This window comes from Schistocerca gregaria, chromosome 5 (genome assembly GCF_023897955.1).
Source record: "Schistocerca gregaria isolate iqSchGreg1 chromosome 5, iqSchGreg1.2, whole genome shotgun sequence".
Taxonomy (NCBI): domain Eukaryota; kingdom Metazoa; phylum Arthropoda; class Insecta; order Orthoptera; family Acrididae; genus Schistocerca; species Schistocerca gregaria.
The window spans coordinates 81,001,294-81,020,831 of record NC_064924.1 but is presented as its reverse complement, the minus strand read 5'-3'; the positions used below and the strand labels follow the sequence as shown (position 1 = coordinate 81,020,831).

At 43.0% G+C, this 19,538-nt stretch overlaps 1 protein-coding gene across 2 annotated transcripts in view; it reads left to right on the top strand.

The window, feature by feature from the left end:
* Nucleotides 1–17,463, top strand: part of LOC126272569 (UDP-glucosyltransferase 2-like) — a 92,301-nt gene extending 74,838 nt beyond the window's left edge. Inside the window, exon 6 of one of the 2 annotated variants that reach the window (XM_049975490.1) lies at nucleotides 15,032–17,463. In XM_049975490.1, the coding sequence (XP_049831447.1) occupies nucleotides 15,032–15,243 (212 nt within the window). In that variant the 3' untranslated portion in view covers nucleotides 15,244–17,463. The remainder of the gene's footprint in view (nucleotides 1–15,031) is intronic. The other variant, XM_049975491.1, reaches the window with a different exon arrangement.
* The last annotated feature ends 2,075 nt before the right edge of the window (nucleotides 17,464–19,538 follow it).

Sequence of the window (19,538 nt, the reverse complement as noted above, 5' to 3'; positions counted from 1 at the left end):
GTCCCAGAATAGCAGCAGCTAGACAGTCTAACAGTGTCATACAGAATGGCTATCCCAGCCAGTATGTGCTCTTTTGTAAAACTGGGTGCACAGTTGGTTCGCATACAGTGTGTGATTATCAAGTTCCACTGTATACCAGTTCAGAAAAGCTTCCAAAAGCTGCATAAGCACAGTCATATGGTCACCAGTGGTGATGATTTTGGGGCAACAATTATCCAGTCTAGAAGATCAAACACCAAATCAATTCCAGGGAGTGAGAGAACTTAGATGTGTGATGTTCTCTTATTAAACGGTACACAACCACCTCACCAGCACCATGTGATCCAGAGGAATCATTCATGAGGCAGAACCAACAACCATTTGTTCAACAATAAATTTGTATATACCATTTCCTAGGTGTATTTGGCTGCTGTTGTCTGTGTTGATGGAAATCAGTATAGGCTGCATCTGTCACAGTACCTCAAGGATCCACCCACTGACATACAATGTTCACCTTGTTCTTCGACTAACATTTAGTGCTCGTGAAATGGCCTTTTGCAATGTCATGTAGACATATTAACTGTGTCCTCACAATTCCCTACAGCTCGAATAGTGTGTTCCAAATGCGGACAACTTAGTAAAAATTGTAATCTTTGTTTACTTAGAACAAAATCACAACAAGTGGCCTCACATTGACGTACCAAGTATGTACCCCAAAACATATTTCTTCCATCCTAATAGTATCGGAAAGGCAGAACAAATTTTCCTGGTTTTTTGAAGATCCTTTCACTTATGGATTTGATGATCTTGATTACTACAGTGCTTTGTGCTGTTGATGTGCATAACTCAGATAGCTGAATGGCAGCCGGTCTAACGTGAGCCCTGCACGACAGCCCACGACAGTGTGCGCGCCTTCGTCACCCACGGCGGCATGCACAGCGTGCTGGAGGCCATCCACTTTGGCGTCCCGCTCCTGGGCTTCCCGCTTTTCGGCGACCAGAAGCTCACCGTGAACCGCTTGCAGACACTGGGTGTCGCAATTCAGCAGGACTACCTCCACCTGACAGCACAGTCGTTTGGGGTCGCATTGCGATCCCTCATCAACGACACCAGGTGAGGAGCACCTCAGATGTCAAGTGTAGTTTACCAACTTCTCGCTAGCGGTTACAGTACATGATTTACTACGGTCATTCAAAAGGGACGAGCTGGAGGCTGTCAAACGAAATGCACAGGATGGATCGTAATCCATTCGTTATTTGCGGAATCAAGGTGCAATGTGTTTCGCGATAATGAATTAGATCAGCCAGAACATTGTGACCACTGACCTACTATCGATATAAACCTGTCCAGGTGACAGCAGTGCACCTGACCAGGAATCAATGCTAGTCAGACACACACACAGTGTATGTATCATCAGTGTACGTGTGTAGAATGTTGAGTTTGGCCGAGGCCAGATTCTGATGGCACGGACACTCGGCCCGAGCATTTCGGAAACTGCACAGCTTCTCGGGTGTTCGAGGAGTGCTGTGGTGAGCGCCTTCGGAGCGTAGCGAAATCAAGGCGAAACCACGTCCAGACTTCGTGGTGTTGAGGACCACCCCTCATTACAGATGTCGGACGTCGTAGGCTGGGCAGACTGGTAAAACAGGACAGGCGGTGAACTGTGCCGGAACTAACATCAGACTTTAATGGTGAGTACAGTACATGTCCACCGACTCGCCAGATCTGAAGTAGATCGAACACATTTGGGGTGTGATCGAAGGTGGCGACCGCTCATGGCCCCCTCCCGGAAATTACCGGAATTAGGTAACTTTTGGGTGCAGATGTGGTACCAACATCCTCCAGCGACGTACCAGGACCTTATTGTTTCTATGGTATGAACCGTCGCCGCTGTTATCCGTGCCAAAGGTGAGCATATCAAATGGCTCGAAGCACTATGGGACTCAACTGCTATGGTCATTAGTCCCATAGAACTTAGAACTACTTAAACCCAACTAACCTAAAGACATCACACACATCCATGCCCGAGGCAGGATTCGAACCTGCGACCGTAGCAGTCGCACGGTTCCGGACTGCGCGCCTAGAACCGCGAGACCACCGCGGCCGGCGTGGGCATATCAGCTAGTAGGTAAGTGGTCGTAATGTTATGGCTGACCAGAGTGCATACGAATTGAAGAATGTTAAGTGAAAAAAACTGTTATTATCTGCTAAGAAGCAGACTGAAAAGTACCCAATTGGCTGGTTTACATTAAGTCATTAAACCAATAGGATTTTCAGACGTACTTTAAGGCACTTATACTTGCATCCTCAAATGGCATGTATATTGAAAGATCCATCAATAATCTTAGATAATTACACGGGATCAGTGATAGATATTCTAGTTTTGACATAAAAGACAGAGTGGATAAGTGGAAGAATACGAAACTGTGACATCAGAATCCAGTAAATATAATACGGTAGGATGTTACCAGTATTCATCTCCTGATAGTTCTCAGAAATCTCGGCTACGATGAAGAAATGATACCGTGGAGTCGAAACGCAGTCGCTCGCAAGTCATTGCGGAAACCGTCACGGGCCGTAGGTATATCTCAAGTGCTGATAGTCGTAGATACAGGAAGAGGGCATGATGGTTGTATAATACTGTAGTACCATATTTTTCGAAGGTTCGGAGTCATTTTACAAATGAAACTGACGACCGAAGATAAGTTACAAAATAATACGGGCGTTGGTTGTCGCTTGTAGCATTACTAACACTCTAAACACGGTGGGCAAACTCTGGACAGTGTGCTGACTTTTTTCATTTTTGTGCAATTCCCGTTAATTAAAAATTAAATCTGATTAAAATATGAGTAACTAAAATTGGCTTTCGTTCCCAAGAACAACCAGTATAATTGGATTAATGTTTAATATTGCAAAATAAATGAGGAAAATAGCTAAAAGTGAAAGGTCAGTCATGCTACACAATAATGAATAGTAAGGTGAATAAGGACCAAAATCGAAATGCACTGAATACGACATATTGCAGTTGTTATTGTAAGGGGCTGATCGTAAACGAGAGCATAAGCAATCGAAAGAGAGTAGCTCTGCGTCTCAGATCCATCTGGCCGTTCAGCGTTTGGTATGAGTGTAGCCTTACGGAGTGCATAAAATTGAGAGTATTGGCCCTGCTCCCGTTACGTACGATCATTAAATTGGTCATTGCATCTGTAATTGTATGCCTAGTGTCACGAAAATGGTTGGAAATTGCGTATTTACAGCCACTCACGTCCTTGAAACGGATACGAAAACTTCGCCCCATTTGCCGCACAGTCCATTACTGCAGCGCCCTAGACCGCTCGGTTAATCCCGCGCGGGTTGGATGATTCGATGACTGATGAATCACCATATCTGAGGTAGTCGGCCTTCCGTAAATATCGTGAGAAATCTTTGACTCGTTTAACGTTAGTAAAAAATCTAGCCGTTTTCACTATATTGAATAGTGAACTATATATTCGTATTTGAGCAGCTGTGTTTGTCTGAGAAGACATTCGTCGTTCGATCCGATATAGAGGAATAGAATGTAGTCGACATAGCGATACCACTCTACCACTTCAATCATAACTTTCTTAGTCAATTAAATATCTCATTTTCTAAGTCCGTTACGAAAATGTTTGCTTACGATAGGATAACTGGGAGACCGTGGCTAGGTCCTGACTTAATAAGGAAACATTGTCACCAAACCAGAAATAATTGAATTTGTGTATTATGTCAAGTAATTGGATTACCTCATCTATTTCTTCAGTAGAACGATTACTAAAAGAACGTAAAATTTTGTACATAGCTGTAACAGAAATCGTAGGTTTAAATATTCTTGTAGAAATAGTACACAGCCAATCAGTTGCAAAATGGAAGTTTATTAAAATCCCTTTATCATGGTTTCAACATTTACAAAACGTGTTCTTCAGAAGGCAGTATTGACAACTGGATTACTTGCTGTGGCAGAGGTACGTTAAAAAATAGATGAAAGGATTCAGTCAGGTATAAAATTTCACCTCGTTATTAACTGATACATGCACATCATGCTTGTTAGCATATGACATTCCCTCACCTATAAACAGCTAGTGGATTTTTTAATTAACGGGGAGATTAAATTTTGTATTTGAGTTTCACCTATAGGCAATATTTTAACGTACGAGGATGAGTCAAATGAAAACCTTAAATATGTTTTAAAATATTATTTATTGTGCGGAAGTGGTACAAAGCTGTATCACTTTTCAACATAATCTCCCCCACGCAAGTCCTCTAGCGCTTAGAAAATGCATAAATTCCTGTAGAAAAAAATTCGTTTGATAGTCCGCACAACCACTCATGCACCGCGTGGCATACCTCTTCATCAGAACGGAACTGCTTTCCTCCCATTGCGTCTTTGAGTGGTCCAAACATATGGAAATTACTTGCGGCAAGGTCTGGGTTGCTCGCTCCCTTCGTTTCCGGTTGGTGGAAGTGAACCCAGGTTTCGTCCCTAATAAGGATTTTTGCAAGGAAGCCATCTCCTTCTCGTTCAAAGCGTCGAAGAAGTTCTTTACAAGCATCAACATGTCGTTCTCTCATTTCAGGAGTCAGCTGCCGTGCCGCCCATCTTGCAGAGACTTTGTGAAACTGGAGCACATGAAGTACAATGTGGTGTGCTGACACATGACTAATCTGTAAACATACTGCAAGGTCATTCAGTGTCATTCGGCGGCTTTCCTCTAATATTGCTTCAACTGCTGCAATGCTCTGTGGTCACAACTAATTGTGCCTGACCTGGACGAGGAGTATCTTCCACTGAAGGCACAACATTTGAGAACTTCCTACTCCATTCGTAGACTTGCTGCTGTGACAAACATGCATCACCGTACTGAACCTTCATTCTCCGATGAATTTCAGTAGGTTTCACACCTTCACTACGCAAAAACCGAATAACGGAACGCTGTTCTTCCCTGGTGCAAGTTGCAAGTGGGGCGGCCATCATTATACTGATTCTGCGACGGTATGTGTGCATCTGCACTATGCTGCCACTTACAGGCCATTCTGCACGCTGTTTGTGGCACGTTTACCAACTTACCTACTCCATTCGTAGACTTGCTGCTGTGACAAACATGCATCACCGTACTGAACCTTCATTCTTCGATAAATTTCAGTAGGTTTCACACCTTCACTACGCAAAAACCGAATAACAGAACGCTGTTCTTCCGTGGTGCAAGTCGCAAGTGGTGTGGCCATCATTGTACTGATTCTGCGACGGTATGCGTGCATCTGCACTATGCTGCCACTTACAGGCCATTCTGCACGCTGTTTGTAGCACGTTTACCAACTTACAGGATAACGGCGCAAAATTTCGATTTGTTATTACAAATTTAATGTTTTCATTTGACTCACCCTCGTTCCTCTGTCACAACAAATAGACCAGGTGTCAATATTTCCTTGGGAAGAAGACGATTTTATAAACGTTGAAACCATGGTAAAGACGTTTTAATAAACTTTTCATTTTGCAACCGACTCGGTGTGTCTATTTCCACAAAAAGAACGTAAGTTGTTATTTACAGTATTTCAAACCTCGTCCATTGCCACTGAAGTGTTCATATTCGTAATGTCCAAGGAAACTAAACTTGTTGCTGGTGGTAAGGTTAACTGGGATAGGTTTTGAATAAAATGTTCCGTATTGAGAATATTATTTTTGAAAAAATACAGTTTTCGTTAGTTATTGTTCAGTTTTATTGACAACATACTTTTTACAGATATACAGTTGAGTACGAAGGGTCCTGTACTTGTAAATATAAATATGACATTCGTAACGAAAAGTCACATTTACTACTGAGATTTAAATTTGTGGGTTACGTTTAATTGAAAAATTCAGAATAATTACGAAAAGCAGTGTAAGAAATAATCAGAAACAATAAATAATATAAAGCACATGACTAGATAATATTATTTTCAAAATACAGACATAAAGTACCGCTCCTCCCTTGGCATTGGTTCAAATGGCTCTGAGCAGTATAGCACTATCGGAATTAACTTCTGAGGTCATCAGTCTCCTAGAACTTAGAACTACTTAAACCTAACTAACCTAAGGACATCACACACATCCATGCCCGAGGCAGGATTCGAACCTGCGACCGTAGCGGTAGCGCGGTTCCAGACTGTAGCGCCTAGAACCGCTCGGCCACCTCGGCCGGCTCCCTTGGTATTCTGAGGGTTAATTTGTGCACGTAGTTTTGGGGCCAATGGGCACATCGATATCAAGGAAGTTTATTTTTTGGTTGTACTGGGTAAACTTTGTACATTGTTAAAAATGTTGTTAAAAATGTTGAGGTTGGGTGATTCCTGCATTTGACTCTCTGGGTATCGGTAAAAAGTTTTTTGAACCTTACTTTCAGATCGGTCTTCTTTAAATAAAACCAGCCTAAAAAATAACAAAAATGGAGCACGCACAGTTCACACTGAGCTAGATGTCAGGGACAGAAATGGTCGCTTTTGCGCATGAAAAGGAGACCATGACGGCCTCCTACTCATGAAATCATGAATCGAGCCACATTTCATTCATTAACGTTGATGTGGCAGAGAGTACTGAGTACCTCCGTTAGTAGGCTACAGCGTCTTCCAGTACACCTGTATGGCAGCAGACTCCCTGGGACTGCAGTTATGTGTCTAATGCACCTTAAATCCTTAAAGCCGATAGTCCCAGTCTGTTGACAGTTTAGTGTGGTTGCAATCCAATCTTTCAGCAATCGCGAAATACAGCAAAACAACATCGGATGTATCGTTTCTGACATGCATTACGTTTCTAGCAGTTATATTTAGTGCAGTTGCCAAATTTCGCACTATGCGCTAATCACATGTAAAGGCTTATATTCACCACGTGCTGACCAGACAAACACATTTAAACTCCCTCAGCCAATGATTTAACTTCAGTGTCCAAAATCTTCCAGAGTATTGCACGCTTTTATCTAGTAAACGGAGGTGAAAACATTAATAGCGACCGGCTCAGATATGGATACGAGCGTTTTTTAGGATCACACGGACGAACTACATGACGCGGGCGAAGTGACATAATTCGGAGACTATTACGTAGCTCGATGTTAACGATTGGCCTCTGTCAAAACATCGCCCGCTATGTACCAGAACCTCTTGTTCTCACAAAGGCTGAGTGTCAGTGGCAGGATACCATTGTAGATGAACATCGCCCATAGAGAGGCCATCCGAGACGTGTTGAAACGTCAGCTTTTGTGTCATGGTGTGGTTCATCCTGTACGTTTATGACCTGGCACAAAATATTAATGTCATCTTTCATAGATGAGTGGTCAGCATGGCTGACTGCCATGCTGACAGTTGTGTCCAACTTCCTGGTCACCAAGGTGCCTGGTAATAATAGAGTTAGAACACTCTGCATACGTAATACAAAAGTGTAAGTATGAAACTGCACACGTGGACTTGTGCTTCTGAACACTCTAAATGAACCATGATTGCACAGTGTCGACTTGGTGTAAGTTCATGTTTGCGGTACTGTGGCTTCACTGCAGTCACCAGAAATCACATCTGCGTAGAGACTTGTTCACACAGTGATGATAGCGCTGGCGGGTGTGCTCAGTTCACAGGAGTCTCTTCACACTTTGTGCCCCAGTGAGAGGATCCGACCTCGACAAGGACAGCCCTCCTGACCTCTGCAATCGCTATTTCGGGACAGAAACAGCGCGGAGGCACCTCAGAACTATGGGAGGCTTAAATTTGTTAAAAATGTTGATGCTCGGTGATTCCTGCATTTGACTCTCCGGTTCTCGATAAAAACTTTTTCAACCTTTCTTTCACATCCGTCTTCCTTTAGTCAGCCTATTACCTTTGTCGGGGCATCTAATCATAGAATTGTTTGTTTCTAGTTTCTGATTAACACTTTTTACCATGTGATTTTCTGAAACAGCTTTATTGTGAACTACTAGTGTTATGTCCTTCAACGATCCTATTTATTGTGGTCGCAACCACATTTCCATGTGCAGTGGATAGTGGTTCTGCGTCCATTGCAGCAACTGTATAGGTAATTAAAGAAGCCATTTCCTTTTGAGCAAAGACAAACGGGGTTTATACGATAACCCAACACACTTCGCCTTGGTATGTTTACAATTTCTCCTACACCTGCCGATGATTCACCGCCCTAGGTAACTTGAACTTCGGAAAAACTCCAGACAACCGAGGTCACCTGGAAAGTTTCGGTATGACTATGTTAACATGTTCGTATTTGGACAGAACAAGATTGACAGGGTTATAATTTTACAGAAATTGTAACCAAGTACATCTGGCAGTCCAGAAATATGGAAAATTTACATACCTCCAACTTCAGAATTGAGGCAACCTCCGCCATCTGCCCTTTGTATAATGTTACGTCACAAACTTGTGTATAAGGACCCTCGAGTACACCGGATGTCTGCACATCGTAATTAAAAAACCTTATACATAAAACATAAGATGGACCGACTGCCAATGTTCATGGTCGTACCAAAGCTGAATACACTCTACGATCTCAAATAAACACAATACTGCATTGTAAGCCCGCCAGATGGCACTGCAATAGTACAATACAGTGTACAATTTGGTTTCGCGTAAGCGGAGACAAAAATATACAACACTAAGAATTGTTTCCACCCTCATTAAAAAGCCATGCAATATCAAGAATTTTTTAAAACAGTAACTAAAAAGGTATTCAACATAGTCGTCATTCTTTTTCAACGCACATTCCAATCAGCGACTTTCGTGGTACTGACTAGAGAGTTTTATTAAATTATTGCTGTATTATAGGGAGCGCTTAAAACAGTGTTAATAATAAATAAGTGGAACATCCAACCGTTCTGTGACACAATATATTGAGCACTCAAGCTAATAATTTTTCATACTGTGTAACATAGAAATTCTTATTTGCAAAATTTTCTGTGCAAGTCAACATTCAGAGATAGCACCATTAATTACTCAAATTCCATTCATGCTGGCATTATATATTATCACTAATGTATGATACCTAAGTACACTGCACTTTGTTAGTCGATGTCTAGTTAATTCTTGTTTTGCACTAGACATTGAAAAGTATTAACGATATATATTAACATCATGGACACTCCGAAAATTATAATCAGTTAACAAGAAAATTCAGGTAAAATATCTCGTAAAATGCACATTCATCCTGGTACACAAAACATTTATTATCCAAGTCTGTTGTATTATGACATGTCGAAAGATCTATATGTTACTTATAACGTTTGTGGCTAAACAAGCAGTGGATATTTTTTAAGAAATCCTATTTTATTATATCACAGGTACAGGGTGTAACGTTTGTGGCTAAACCAGCAGTGGATATTTTTTAAGAAACCCTATTTTATTATATCACAGGTACAGGGTGCGGTATTCATTATCACACATAGTGCCGGACGCCTGTCCTTCATAACACTTGTTTGAAACAATCTTGGCTGGATGCAGCACCTTCCAGAAGCGCTGATTCGAAGACTTCTTCAGATAGTTTCCTTGTACTAAAGAGAATCGAGACATATAGCCGCTGCGAGCGTAGGCATACCATAATTTTTTCGGGCGCTGTAAAGACATAAAAGATAACTGCACTGTTTGTGTAAAATGTGTATGTATTGCAGTGTAAAGTTAATGTGATTTATGTTGTGGCATGACCAGAGAAGGTGAGCGTGCGTCGTATCATGAGGGATCTATAGATTCAGCACATTGATAAGTAGGACAGAGATTTTTTATGTGGAGAATTATGTGCGCTATAGATACTGAACTCGTTCCAGAACCAGAGCCGTCAAGATGAGATATTACCTCTACATTGATCAGTGTCAGACTGCAGCAGCAATCGTGATATTTAATTGTGGTTACCCTGGTAAATATGTTCCTGGCTGCCAATATTCTTGTGCGTCTTGTATGTATTTCATGATCTGTAGACATCTTTGGCAGGGTTTGACTGTCAGTGCAATTTAGTGACCAGTGCAAAATAATTTTGCCGCTGAAAGACTCGTCTGCAGAAAATTATGGCTGACATTGCTCCCATACCAGCAGCAGTTTGACGGGTAAATTCAGTGAAGAATGGGCTGTCTTGTTAGGATCACGAGGAAGAGAGAAAGTGGCCTGCGCTATTCTGAGGATTGATTCATGTAGCGTCTGTGAGAGTGAGTCGCTGTGCAAAGAGGTCTTCGCTCCCATCTGGTCGCGTCAGCAATAGTGCCTAGGTGAACATGTATTTCAATAGGATTTTCTCAGGTGTCAAGTATGAAAGGAATGTTGCCATGCCAGCCAGTGTGGCCTAGCGGTTCTAGGCTCTTCAGTCCGGATCTGTGCAGCTGCTACAGTCGCAGATTCGAATTCTGCCTTAGGCATGGATGTATGTGATGTCCTTAGTTAGGTTTAAGTAGTTCTAAGTCTAGGGGACTGATGACCTTAGATGTTAAGTCCCATAGTGCTTAGAGCCATTTGAAACATTTTTGATGTCGCCACCTCCTGCTTGCAGGACCCAAACAGGCACGTGTGCATGGCTTGGCAGCTGTCAGTCGTGTCATAGTTTCGCGGGGTCTGCTGGTACATCCCAACTTCTGGGAGTGTATGAAGTAGTGTCCTGTGTGGTCCAGTGGACAGGGGATGGCAGGTGGCACATCTACGCATTGGAGCATTTTTTTACTAACTATGTTTTGTTTAAACTACACTCCTGGAAATTGAAATAAGAACACCGTGAATTCATTGTCCCAGGAAGGGGAAACTTTATTGACACATTCCTGGGGTCAGATACATCACATGATCACACTGACAGAACCACAGGCACATAGACACAGGCAACAGAGCATGCACAATGTCGGCACTAGTACAGTGTATATCCACCTTTCGCAGCAATGCAGGCTGCTATTCTCCCATGGAGACAATCGTAGAGATGCTAGATGTAGTCCTGTGGAACGGCTTGCCATGCCATTTCCACCTGGCGCCTCAGTTGGACCAGCGTTCGGGCTGGACGTGCAGACCGCGTGAGACGACGCTTTATCCAGTCCCAAACATGCTCGATGGGGGACAGATCCGGAGATCTTGCTGGCCAGGGTAGTTGACTTACACCTTCTAGAGCACGTTGGGTGGCACGGGATACATGCGGACGTGCATTGTCCTGTTGGAACAGCAAGTTCCCTTGCCGGTCTAGGAATGGTAGAACGATGGGTTCGATGACGGTTTGGATGTTCCGTGCACTATTCAGTGTCCCCTCGACGATCACCAGAGGTGTACGGCCAGTGTAGGAGATCGCTCCCCACACCATGATGCCGGGTGTTGGCCCTGTGTGCCTCGGTCGTATGCAGTCCTGATTGTGGCGCTCACCTGCACGGCGCCAAACACGCATACGACCATCATTGGCACCAAGGCAGAAGCGACTCTCATCGCTGAAGACGACACGTCTCCATTCGTCCCTCCATTCACGCCTGTAGCGACACCACTGGAGGCGGGCTGCACGATGTTGGGGCGTGAGCGGAAGACTGCCTAACGGTGTGCGGGACCGTAGCCTAGCTTCATGGAGACGGTTGCGAATGATCCTCGCCGATACCCCAGGAGCAACAGTGTCCCTAATTTGCTGGAAAGTGGCGGTGCCGTCCCCTACGGCACTGTGTAGGATCCTACGGTCTTGGCGTGCATCCGTGCATCGCTGCGGTCCGGTCCCAGGTCGACGGGCAGGTGCACCTTCCGCCGACCACTGGCGACAACATCGATGTACTGTGGAGACCTCACGCCCCACGTGTTGAGCAATTCGCTGGTACGTCGACCCAGCCTCCCGCATGCCCACTATACGCCCTCGCTCATAGTCCGTCAACTGCACATACGGTTCACGTCCACGCTGTCGCGGCATGCTACCAGTGTTAAAGACTGCGATGGAGCTCCGTATGCCACGGCAAACTGTCTGACACTGACGGCGGCGGTGCACAAATGCTGCGCAGCCAGCGCCATTCGACGGCCAACACCGCGGTTCCTGGTGTGTCCGCTGTGCCGTGCGTGTGATAATTGCTTGTACAGCCCTCTCGCAGTGTCCGGAGCAAGTATGGTGGGTCTGACACACCGGTGTCAATGTGTTCTTTTTTCCATTTCCAGGAGTGTATATTCCTTCGATTTGACCGACCAATAAGATGATGTGAATTAAAAAAAAAGTACCCCATACATGTGAAGAGTAGTGATTTAATCAATGTGCATAAATTTTTTATATCAACGTGGTGTTAGCGGTACAATACTTAATGTGAGGGTGTGTGTGAGTGGGTGACACGGAGCAGAACAGCATGTTAAGTACAGAACACTACGCTAATTTGCATAATTTTTACGTAAAACGCAGTACAATAGTTTAAGAGTGGTGTGTGACAAAGAAGAATGCACGAGAAATGGCGTTCAGAAGCATGTGAAATTCGAAAAGTGTACCAGAAAATTGTGGGAGGACATAACCGATTATTAATTTGGTATCAAAGAAGGTACAAGGAAATGGGGGTGACATGGAAAACCACTTAACAGATCAACAGGTTAAGTGCTGACAAAGGCCCAAACATTAGGTTAAGACACCCACAGTACAGTGCCAAACATTAGTTTAAGACACCCACAGTACGGTGCCAAACATTAGGTTATGCAGCAAGTTTGCCCCCTTCTTGGAAGACCTACATGTTCCCAAACAGCAGAGAATCATGAGCAAGAGAAATCCAACCCCACATACTTTTTTAAATAAATAAACAATGTATCCGTCAACTTGCTCTCATGACATCCTTCCTCTCCATCAATTTCCATATATTCCATAAACTCCCTTGAATCGTCTAAATTGTTGAAATAAACAATATTTCACACACAACAATCTATTTCCCTCAAAATGACCAATCAACTGAGTATATTCCCGCCAATTTCCAGGAGGGGGTGTGGGAGGAGAGGTGGGTTTACCAGAGGGGAGAGATTAATTAATTGATCAATTTAATTAAGTACTCAAACAAATTGATAAGAGATGAAGGCCTATTCCAATAACTCAGAGTGGGGAGAGGGTCGTGGGAGGGGGAGGGGTGGGGTGGGGGGAACAATAGGTTAAGTGCCTGTCAGTCTAAAGGAAGGATCCTTTTAGCAGAATAAATTAAGTACCTGTCATTCAAAACGAAGAATCCTTTTAGCAGAACCATTGGTTAAGTACCTGTACCTGTCATTCAGAGGAGAACCCCCAAGTGCTTTCCTGCCCCTGATGTCATCAACCTGCACTAACATAATGCGCTGGTGCCCCATTTGTCCCCCTACTTACAGATAACTCTTCATTACATATGAACTAGTAGTATTATGTCTTGGTATCGATTGGTATTGATTGGAAGCACTTCCTTGTGGTATTCCGTTGTAGTAATAGTACTGCCCCACTGGATGACATGCTTAATAATAAGATGTAGCGCTCATGCATGAAATGTGTTTTCAAAAAATCATTTTGATCATAAGGAAAATAAACATCATCATATAAATAAAACTATATAAGTGATAGAAGCCGACCTCGGGGAAGATCAGTTTGGATTCCGTAGAAATATGGGAACACGTGAGGCAATAATGACCCTACGACTTATCTTAGAAGCTAGATTAAGGAAAGGCAAACCTACGTTTCTAGCATTTTCAGACTTAGAGAAAGCTTTTGACAATGTTGACTGGAATACTCTCTTTCATATTCTGAAGGTGGCAGGGGTAAAATACAGGGAGCGAAAGGCTATTTACAATTTGTACAGAAACCAGATGGCAGTTATAAGAGTGGAGGGGTATGAAAGGGAAGCAGTGGTTGGGAAGCGAGTAAGACAGGGTTGTAGCCTATCCCCGATGTTATTCAATCTGTATATTGAGCAAGCAGTAAAGGAAACAAAAGAAAAGTTCAGAGTAGGTATTAAAATTCATGGAGAATAAATAAAAATTTTGAGGTTCGCCGATGGCATTGTAATTCTGTCAGAGACAGCAAAGGACCTTGAAGAGCAGTTGAACGGAATGGACACTGTCTTGAAGGGAGGATATAAGATGAACATCAACAAAATCAAAACGAGGATAAAGGAATGTAGTCGAATTAAGTCGGGTGACGCTGAGGGAATTATGTTAGGAAATGAGCAATTTGGGGAGCAAAATAACTGATGATAGTCGAAATAGTGAGGGTATAAAACGTAGACTGGCAACGGCTAGGAAAGCGTTTCTGAAGAAGAAAAATTTGTTAACGTCTAGTGTACATTTAAATGTCAGGAAGTCGTTTCTGAAAGTATTTTTATGGAGTGTAGCCATGTATGGAAGTGAAACGTGGACGATAAATAGTTTAGACAAGAAAAACATGGAAGCTTTCGAAATGTGGTGCTACACAAGAACGCTGGAGATTAGATGGGTAGATCACATAACTAATGAGGAGGTATTGAATAGAATTGGGGAGAAGGGGAGCTTGTGGCACAACTTCACTAGAAGAGGAGATCGGTTGGTAGGACATGTTCTGAGACATCGAGGGATTATCAATTTAGTATTGGAGGGCAGCGTGGAGGGTAAAAATCATAGAGGGAGACCAAGAGATGACTACACTAAGCAGATTCAGAAGGATGTAGGTTGCAGTAGGTACTTGGAGATGAAGAATCTTGCACAGGATAGAGTAGCATGGAGTGTTGCATCAAACCAGTTTCAGGACTGAAGACCACAACAACAACAACTATCGTTAATGCGACACGTGCCCACAACACCAAAAGGCGGTGTTCTGACAATGGGCATATGTTTTTCGTTTATCATTGTACAAGTAGAGTAGCATGGAGAGCTGCATCAAACTAGTCTCAGGACTGAAGACCACAGCAACAACAACAACATAAATGATAGGGACCAATGACCTCAGTAGTTTGGTCATTTAGGAATTCAAACACATTTGAACATTTGGGAGATATAAATAGTCCCATACCAGCAATGTCAAAATTTTGGGTTGTGAGCAGTGTTACAAGCCTGTCTTCTGAGAGTATTCCCACAGGTATATTCCACGTGAATGACAACGGGAGGTCATTAAGTGATGTTCGTGCAGTTACCGCGAGCGCGCCCAGCAGCTGTCTCGGCTGTTTCGGGACCGCCCCCGGCCGCCGCTGGAGGAGGCGGTGTACTGGGTGGAGTACGTCATCAGGCACCGGGGGGCGCCGCACCTCAGGTCCGCCGCGCTGTACCTGTCCTGGTACCAGTACCTGCTGCTGGACGTCGCTGCCTTCGTGGGACTTGGTGCAGTCTCAGCGGGCACGTTGATCTGTGTGTGTCTCAAGTCAAAATATATGGATTTGGGGTCGACAGTAGATAACGTGAAACGAGAGTGAACCCGTCTCCCTGTCACTCTCTCTTTTTTCATCCGCATTACGGTGTCATTACTAAGTTCCTCCAGGGTTTCAACTGAGAACTACATGACATAGAGATAATGACACGTATCAGTAGATAGAGTAGATAGAGTTCTGTGGTATGGTTACAGTAATGAGCATGCACGTCATAACATGTAGATTTAACCTTCACGTTTTGTTGCACTGAATCAGTTTGCACCTGTAGATAAGCGCCACAGTGAAAAGAATCCCACAGCTGGCGGCTGTGTCACCTCCTCGTGGATTCCATGTCAGCAACTTCGATGAACCTCACGGACGCACTGTCTTTTGCCATGCCATGAACAGTACCCATATTCGATAACTGTAATGTGTGTCAAAAATTTAGAAAAGTACTCCATCCACTGATGTCATGTATACACTGACAGAAAAAAATCGCAACACAATAAATAATTTCGCTAATGTTTATATCAACATAACATATTTAAGTGATTAACATTGCAAGCCCGCAGGGTAATGTAACTGCAACACAAGCCATTGCAAATGTGAAATCCTGGTACATTAGTAACCGGTGTAACCGCTACAATGTTAAAAAGGTGGGCATGCAAACGTGCATACATTGTGTTGTACAGGTGACGAATGTAAATTTGTGCGGATGGAGTTCCGTGGCTGTTCCACTTGGTCAGTAAGTACAGGGACTGTTAATGCTGACTGTGGATGACACTGGTGTTGTCGTTCAATAATGTCCCATATGTGGGCGATTAGAGGCAGAACTGGTGATTGAGCATGCCGAGGCAAAATGTCGACAGTGTGTGGAGCATGTTCGGTTACAACAGCTGTATGTGGGAGAGCGGTATCCTATCCGAAAACACTCCCTGAAATGCTACTCATGAATGGCAGCACAGTAGGTTGAATCACCAGACTGACCCACCAATTTGCCGTCAGGGTTCGTGTGATAACCAGGAAAGCACTCCTGTTCCCGAACCATACGTACAGGTGTAGGTCCATTGTAAATTGTACACGACCTCCTTCTAACCGTCATGTACCCATCACTGGCACTAAGAACCAGCTTTCATCAGGAAACACAGCAGACCTCCACCCTTGCCTCCAATGAACTCCCGCTTCTCACTACTTTAGTCACAACTGGCGGTGGTTTGGGGTCAATGGAATGCACGCTACAGGGCGCCTGGCTCGGAGCTGTTCTTAAAGTGACCGATTTGTAACAGTTCGTTGTGTCACTGTGGTGCCAACCGCTGCTCGAATTCCTGCTGCAGGTTGCGCCAGAGCGATACGCCGAACTCGAAGGTCTCCCCTCCTGCTAACGCCTGGATTCGGTCTTCCTGCGACCATACATACTCATAACCATCACTGACAGCAGTTGCTACATTCCTACCTAGTCTTTTTGCAGTATCGCAGAAGGAACATCCAGCGTCTCGTAGCCCTACTGCATTTCCGACTAACAGCAATTCACCAGGCATAACGTCAAAGTTAACTAAAGGGCTCACAAGCATTACAGCGTGCGTTTAAACCACTCTCATAGTGGAGCTACTAGCGCCACGCTTATGCAACAGGCCCGAAACTTGAACAGACTTTAGGAACACACCTATCAAGATTCGTTTATGTCGTACAACTCCTTGTTGATGTTGCAATTTTTTCCGACCATTGTATACAATTCTTTCTTTTTGTTTAATTAACATCACACGGATTATCTAAATTTGCATTTATTTAAGTGTTGTACACATACTGTTGTATAGAAGCTATGGCAACGTTGATTAACATCACTGTAAAACCAGAGAATCCGGCAGTTTAAAGACAGTGAGACGAGAAAGAGGGTGGGATATTCTGGAGGTCAAATATATGAAAAATGAGGATATGAACTACTCAGCGACTAATAATTATTGAAAATGGTGTATAAAGTAGGAGGAATGAACGTGAGATTCCAGCTGATTAAAGTTCTTGAGACGTCGGAAGTGATTTATGGGCACAGAGGAGCAGATGTATGATCTGTTATTACAACAAATTATTGCTAATTGTATTATGTGTCTTTGTTGTTTAATAAGAGATCACGCTATTACAGTCATATCTGGGCGTTGTAATGAAAATATGACAAAAAATCGTCGACAGCGAGTAAACTGAAAAAAAAAGAAAGTTCCACCAGGATTTTCCTTCATGTATTAATCCGGAATATTTGCACTTTACATAGAACCTGTTCCATTAAAGCCTGTCCATCACACAAGATCTTCAACAGTTAATTTAGTGCACACTTCCATACAATCAAGGCAGGTGGTAGGCCACAATAGCACACTCCCTGAAATGGACAACTGACAACTCATATAAAAAACAACATAATTATTGAATATCTTGTGACACTAAATAATGTTAACACGTATTAAATCCATCTCTTCACGCTCACAGAGACACATCCATAAAAATACAACATTTTTTTACGAGATGACAGACAGTTCTCTTCCTGCAAGGAAAAGAAAATTACTTACACACAGCCACCGTTTTCCTCCTGGCAGAATGGCTAAAGAGTAGAATAAAAAACAGTGGTTCGTACACAAATATGGCATTTACAATCATAAGAAAAACATCTGTATTTCTGTATGCTCCAATCTCTTATGTGCTTCATTCTTCACAGTACTGGTATCTCCTAAAATGATACAAGTCAACCCAAGATCATTATAGAAGTTAGTATTTTTTGAGAATTACATCCAATCTTACTATTCCTCAGCACCCACAGATGGAAACAGTATTAATAAAATTCCCACGTGTAGTGCATGTCCACCTGGTAAACAACGCAAACATTCAGAAAAAATATACCACGCAGCCGACATCTTTTACAAGCAAAGGAAAAGTTTCGCAGCACAGCCTGAATAGTTACGGTATGTAAAACAATCAATGGATGCCTTAACTGAAACATAGTGCAAAATATTCCTTAACACAGCTACAGTACATGTGTACGCAAAATTGGTTGGTTTTTGCTCACCGCCCCTTCGTTTACCAGGTGTAAAAATATGAAACCGAAATTTCCCTATAGATAGTGCCAGCCGTCAGTGTAGGGCAAGTGAAACCGCGTCTGCAGCGCCATCTCCGTCCTATAACGGCTAATGACGAATGTCAGCGCACAGTAACCGAAGTTCCGTACGTTGGTATCCTTTTCAGACCCGTAAACATGCCGAGTTTTGTGCCTACGAACTACAATCTACGGACAGCAGTCCTTTACTGTTATCGTTTGAATGAAACTGCCGCAGAATCGCATCGAATGATTCTCGAAGTTTTCGAGAAAACACACTGGGAAAACACAGTGTTTCGAATGGTTCAAAAAATTCAAAAGTGGTGATTTTGACGTGAGAAACGACGAGTGCGGTAAACAACCGAGTAAGTTCGAAGACAACGAACTGCAGACCTCATTGGATGAAGACGATACCTCTACTCAACAGGAACTCGCGGGAAAATTGAATGTGACTCAGAAAGCCGTTTCTCTTCGGTTGGAAGTTTTCTGGAACGCTGCAGAAAGTGGGAAAACGGGTTCCGCATGAACTGAATGAAAGACAGCAAGCAAATCGAACGACCACTTGTAAAATGCTGCTCGCCAGATACTAAGGAAAGTCGTTTCTCCATCGAATAGTGGCAGGTGATGAAAAATGAATATATTTTGGTATTCCAAAGCCCCTTATATCGTGGATGAATGCAACCAAATTAGAATATTCCGACATCTCACATCTTTCACTTCTGCCCTGGCTCTTTCAAAAATAACACTATATGTGTAGGGCAACCACAGTCGAAGTATTCCATGTTCAACTAGAAGGACCGTTGCTACTGTTAGCAATTTTTGTTCATAGACATGACCGGTTTCGTACTCATGTATTTGTATCATGAGATGTTTATCTGTATGCAAATGTATAAAAAATTGAAAATTTTGGCAATGGCAGGTAATGGAAGATAAAAACCATTAGATTTGTGCCTGATTACAGTCAATCCATAAAAGTGGCCTGCTTAAAAGCTGATAAAAACAAATACCCATCATTCTCATTAGGATATTTATAATTTCTAACTTGCAAATGGGTGAATATCTGTCAATAGAAACATGGCTGCTGAGGCCCTCCTTTAATACAGAAAAGAAGGAACATAGTGGTTGTTAAATTAATCATTTATAAACACATTCTGCAAGAGAACCGCATTTTAAATGGTTTACAGAATATCAACTGTCAGAATAATGTCACATTTTAC